The 5,912-nt window shown below is 37.0% G+C and overlaps 1 protein-coding gene across 2 annotated transcripts; it reads right to left on the bottom strand.

Annotated features, from left to right (window-relative positions):
• Positions 1 to 2,009, bottom strand: LOC134661841 (nuclear cap-binding protein subunit 2). 2 transcript variants are annotated; one of them, XM_063518049.1, is made up of 4 exons: positions 1,935 to 2,009; positions 1,612 to 1,829; positions 1,132 to 1,234; positions 1 to 289 (listed from the first exon to the last, which is right to left on the bottom strand). In XM_063518049.1, the coding sequence occupies exons 1-4, from the start codon at positions 2,001 to 2,003 to the stop codon at positions 191 to 193; spliced, it is 489 nt and encodes a 162-aa protein (XP_063374119.1). In that variant the 5' UTR covers positions 2,004 to 2,009; the 3' UTR covers positions 1 to 190. The 2 variants fall into 2 exon arrangements, with proteins under 2 accessions (XP_063374119.1, XP_063374118.1); XM_063518048.1 differs by having other exon boundaries at positions 1,926 to 2,007.
• Between the last annotated feature and the right edge of the window lie 3,903 nt (positions 2,010 to 5,912).

Raw genomic sequence — 5,912 nt, 5'->3', positions numbered from 1 at the left:
TGCATATAGTTGTTAAAATGCTTATGAGATTTTAATAAATATTTCTTAATAAAACATGTTGTTTTACTTATAAAAAAAGTTTATGAGTTTTATTACTATTTAAATTACATTCCATTCCAGTCTTTCTTAAGTTGTTTTCACACTTAAATAACATAAGTTTACACAACATAGCAAAACTGCACCTTTGCCATTATTGGCGTTCTATGGTGTTTGGGGTGATCTTCTGTGCAATGATTTTACCGTATCCACCGCGCCCGCCGTCGTAGTCTGTTCTATATTCATCCCGCACCTGTAGTCAACATGCATCCTTGTAAAGTAAAGCAAGATAAATGATTATATGAAGTTAAAAAAAACTTCTATTCCTTGCACAAATTTGATTATTATAGACAAAAATGTAGATCAAAATATTACTTCTAAAGACTGTTTCCACTGAAAACTACTACCACAGCTTGCCATGGCATCAAACTATTGTAGTAGTAGCACGTAAGGTTTAGCTGCTAGTGCTGATTGATTGAAGTAAATATGTAAGTGAAATGAAAATGAAAAAAAAAGCATGTCTTTATTTACATAAAAAATTAAGTTTTAGAAGTCAATAAGCACTTATTCTATTAGTGTATTTGGATCAACCAAATAAAATTTTGGGTGAGTTAACTCATGAACAGACTAAAAAGTCACAGGTACAGTACCCGGCAGTAAGCAGAGACAATTGGTGGTTTACGACAAGTCCCGGGATAATTCAACACTGGTGACCACTCTTATCTTATCTTATTGTTTTCGGGGGCCCTTGCAGATACACTTCGACCCATAGGGATCTTTTGAGCAATTACCCCCTAGAGAAGATCCGTCAACTACTCAAGAGCTTTTCCCACCATATCCATTTGTCGGATGATGGAGCTCATAGGTAGCGTTTTAAAGTCCTTTGCGTTTTAAACTCATCAATTATTGTATTTATTATTTTTGACTAAATATCAAATATATACTACACTTCACAGACTATTAGTTAATCAGGGACATGGGAACTTTAAATATTACCACTTTCTGACACATGATAGAAAGAGAGAAATCTATTTTATTACTCCTGAGCCTGTATCACATTGTAAGATGATAAAACCTTAGTTTAGAGTTACTTACCTGTCCACCTGTTTTCCCACGTCCATACTGACGCCCCTCAATGAAGCCCGCATCCCAATCACATCTGATTATTCTGTCATCTAACCTCGTACCATTAATATATCTGCAAACATTTATTACATGTAACAACTAATAGTTTTGCATAAATTGATGCTAGAGAAAAAATATGGTAGGTAATGTTGCTTCCACTGGCTTGATAATATGCCACACTAACAAGATGCACTTGTATGGGATAACATGGACATAATATAATCATTATGTATATTGCCAAGCATGTAAATACAATATCAAAGTACCTACACACAGGTTTTACTAAATAATTTGGTATGCTTTCTCTGTCTAAATTCTAAAGATACACACAACAACACAACAAAATGAGGACCTGTAAAGCACTACAAAACATATTGGACACTTGGTCTAAGTCATTGTCATTATTGTATTGCACATGAATATATACATAGTTGTAATAACTGCAATTACCTCATACAGTTTTCTGCGTCTTCTCTAGCATAGTATTCAACAAAACAAAATCCACAAGGAGTCTTCTTGTACTTGTCCAATCCCATGATTATCCGCCTAATATCACCACACCGCGAAAACAATTCATATATTTGCTCTTCTGTTGTATAAAATGACAAATTGCCTATGTAAAGAGTAGCAGTCGTTCGCAGTAACTTTTCTTGTTCGCTTCTGGATCCCTAGATAAAAGAACATTATAAATTATTTTTGTGATCATTTTATGACAATTATAAGCTGCGAGTATTGAATAGTAAGATGAAAAGTTGGAAACTTGCTTGGCAAACCTTAAAATGTTGGTCACGGTAGGAACTAATTTCGATCGCTGAGTTCATTGAGTCATAACCTCGTTTCATTTTGTTGTAGTTGTTAATACCCTTAAAATAATTGTTGTTATAAGACTTCACTAAGTTTTAAACAAAACACAGTAATATTTGCCCAGTTAAAACCAATTCACTTTTTGACACGACGCAGGCTAAGCTATTCACGAAATTTCTATCTATGTCGCTAGTCGCTTCGCGTTGGTTAAATGACATTTGGGCGGCGTTTACAAAGATAGCGTTCGTTACGTTACAATACAAGAAAAGTCTACAACTATAGTTTGTCAAAGGACTGTCTCATTTCAGACATAGAGATATTCATACTATCTTTGTCTTACACTAGTACTAGCACCTAAAAGAAAAGGATGAGTATAGTTTTTTTAGGTCACACACCTTAAAGCCATTACAGACGAGCGTACCGGAATATATCTTATTCGATCACTTTAGGGCCAAGTAAAATATAAGTTGGTCAACCAAATCTTGTCAGTAGAAAAAGGCGCCAAATTCAAATTTTCTATGGGACGATATCCCTTCGCGCCTACATTTTTCAAATTTGCCGCTTTTTCCTACTGTCAAGATCTGGTTGACCAAGTATATATATATATATGGTCAAGCAGATCTTGTCAGTAGAAAAAGGCGGCCAATTTGAAAGATGTAGGCGCGAAGGGATATCGTCCCATAGAAAATTTGAATTTTGCGCCTTTTTCTACTGACAAGATTTGGTTGACCAGCTATAGATCCACATTTGCTATCGGGCCCGATGTGTATTTGGTGAAACGGATACAGTGGTATCCAGATGAGACAATTTTTCGCCAATCTGATGAAATTCTCCGATCGAATCAGCAGGTGCGGCAAAGAGTAGTATAATATATATATGAGGTGCGGACACATAAATGCCAATTTTCATAGTAATTATCTATGGAATGAATTTTCCTGAACAAATCAACTGATTTGATCAGTCATGTCTGGATCAAAGAGTAGTATAATATATATATATGAGCGCCTTCAGCCTGTTGACAATTTGAGAATGTAAAAGCCATAACAAACTACCGCACCGCGACCTTGATGTGTCGTACCCATAAGTGGGAGCGAGAAACAGATATCTCTTCCTCGCTCTCACTTATCGGTGCGACGTATCAAGGTTGCGATGCGGTGCGATAGTCTGTTAATACTATAATAGTGCGATAGTGTGTTACGGATTTTAAACCCACTCCACACTCGTGCTCGAATCGCGTCATTCGCGGCTTCGCCCGCGATTTGCGCAGTCTGGAGGGGGCTTTAGGCCTCAACACACGAGCGCTTTTTCAGATCCCAACGTAGTGGTTATATTCCAAAGAGTAGTATAATATATATGTTAAAGTTGGTCAAGCAAATCTTGTCAGTAGAAAAAGGCGGCAAATTTGAAAAATCGCAGGTTAGCAACACTACGTTTGAATTGTTCGAAAATCGCGTGTCATTATATCTTATCTGTGGAACTGTTTTGTTTACATTTCATCGTTGTTCGGTGTACATTGCTGCTTTTAGTTTGTTTCCTGGGGATACTATACTTTAGTTTGCTTTACATTACTACTGACATATTCGGCTTGACAGACTATATATTCTCTTTGATCCCAACTAGCAAGAGTATTTTTCCGTTTCACGAAATCTCAGTACAAATATTTGAAATGTCAAAAAGTAGTTCAAGTGCAATAATATTATATGACACAATTGGCAATTAGAGACAATAGTTATTTGTTTTACTAGGAGGCAAAGTTGTTGTTTAACCGCTCGTGCTAATATCACCCGAGGAAGCGAAAGATTGCAAAATTGACCCACGAGCGTACAGAGTGGTTCTAAAAATGGAATCTTGAGCGTTGCGATGGTTTCAAAGCACGAGGGTTAAACAGAATTTGCCCCCGAGTGAAACACAAAAAGTTTCACCACACCAACCCAAAGAAAATATTAACTGTAAGGTAAGATATCAAACAAACTCAAATCCAAATTAATGTTATTAAATATTTATCATTCAAAATAATCATTTACAAGTCAATTCTACCAGCAAACATAAGAATACAACTCCAAATTCGCATTTGATTACTTTGCCTCACATGTGAATAAAATGCAATTTTGCTATCAGTTTTTGAACAATCAAAAGAGCCTTGTTACCAGTTGGTGTGGTGAAAAGATTTTTTCACCTCAGCAGCTCGAACAAGGGTACTTTGCTACTTAAAAACAGTGAGCAAAATCGCATTTTGCTCACTGAGTGAGACACAATGAGCAAAATGCGATTTTGCTCACTGTTTTTAAGTAGCAAAGTACCCTTGTTCGAGCTGCTGAGGTGAAAACTTAATTGTTGGTATATCTTAAGAAAACATGAGTGAATAGAGGTAAGTGATGAAGAAGGAATACATTTTTCGGGTTTTCTAATATGTTCTCACTGCTGAGGTGAAAAGTTTTGTGAACTACGAGATCAAAGTTATTTACATCTAGTGCGCTTTTGAGTCCCTTACTACGCTCAAGATTCTAAATTAGATTCACTCGCTACGCTCGTGAATCTAGTATAGAATCTTTCGCTAGCACGGGACTCAAAATAAGCACTCGAAGAAATATCAAACTTTGATCTCTTGTTGTACAAATAACTATTTTACACTTCGATCAACACGGGCTTCCGACACGTCGGTTTTACATGTCAAATATGTATTGTTAAGATATTCAGGGCTATAACCGCGACAATCGAAGTTCGTTAATTGCGGGTATTTTTCTCTGTCACTCTAAAATCGTAATGAGAGAAAGATCCCCGCAATTTGCGAATTTCGGTTTTCGCGGTAGGCCCCCTGGTATTTAGTGAAACGGAAGACTAGCTCGGGCGCGACGTCGGGCCCGATAGCAAGTGTGGATCTTACTCTAATTGGCACTCGTGCGAATGGGGTTGGCCGGTCGAAGTATTTAGCAGATGGCGCCATCATAGTTTGCCCTGTCAATCCCTATCAAATTTTTGTTTTTTTAATGCCCTGGATGCCAGCCCTTTAAGCCAAATCTTTAGAAAATGGGGCAAGCTATGATGGCGCCATCTATGCAAACCCCATTCCCACGGGCGCTTTTAAACGCGCGTTAAACTTATTCACACGACAGCGGTGGCGCTTTTTATCAAGCGTTGTTGGATTTTCGACTTTAAGCCATGGTCGTTAAATCGAATTTAGAGTGCGGACAGATTCAAGCGCTTTTTTAACGCGCGTTGAAAAAGCTGTCGTGCGAATGGGGGCTTAGGGTCAACTGAGTGTTTTATGGTTGAAACGTTACACACCACACGATATGTAAAAAATGAAATTCATATTGCGTATAAACTATTTACTTATAAGGCAGTACTTTACATGCTGAAACTTATTTAATTATTAATAATACAAATGCTCATAGTTAATACAAAATGTCCAGATACTAGCAGCAGTAGCATCGTATCTTAACACAGTCTACATTGTGATAACTTATAATACTCGCAATTATTTCAATACTTTGGTTAAAACACCTCGACATAATTCTTAACATGCCAAAATCTAATATTATTAATTTTCGAGTAATAACATAATGAATAATGATATACCTACTTAACAATTTGGCCAAGAGTCGATGTCAGCGGAGCATTTGTCTGTAATACTACCGGCCACAAGTACCGGTCAAGGTTTTTGGCTCCTGTTTCTGACACCACTGGTCAGCCAGACTATATATATTTGTAATTTGTCTGACCGTCCAGCATGTTTAAGATAACTATATGTGAATATTTAGTGTCAAAACCAAGACATGGCGCGTTGTGCGTCTAGGCCCTTGTGTCTATTTAGCTGTAGCCAAAGTCATGCACACCATTTTTTTTAAGTGGAAGTAAGAGCCCAGCATATAATTTACTATTTATTACACCTTTCAATCCGTCGTTGCACATACACTACATAGTGCATAAAAAATCACTTGTGGATT

The sequence above is a fragment of the Cydia amplana genome, chromosome Z (genome assembly GCF_948474715.1).
Source record: "Cydia amplana chromosome Z, ilCydAmpl1.1, whole genome shotgun sequence".
Classification (NCBI taxonomy): Eukaryota; Metazoa; Arthropoda; class Insecta; order Lepidoptera; family Tortricidae; genus Cydia; species Cydia amplana.
Note: the sequence above shows the minus strand (reverse complement) of the source record. Positions and strands in the feature narration are given on the sequence as shown.

What these genes read in the sequence shown, in the direction of transcription:
- LOC134661841 (XM_063518048.1), bottom strand. Translation starts at nt 2,003, where the DNA reads ATGAAACGAGGTTATGACTCAATGAACTCAGCGATCGAAATTAGTTCC. An exon ending in GACGCAGAAAACTGTATGAG is followed by an intron (nt 1,235 to 1,611) that starts GTAATTGCAGTT and finishes AAATGTTTGCAG; the next exon opens with ATATATTAATGGTACGAGGT. An exon ending in GTGGGAAAACAGGTGGACAG is followed by an intron (nt 290 to 1,131) that starts GTAAGTAACTCT and finishes TGTTGACTACAG; the next exon opens with GTGCGGGATGAATATAGAAC.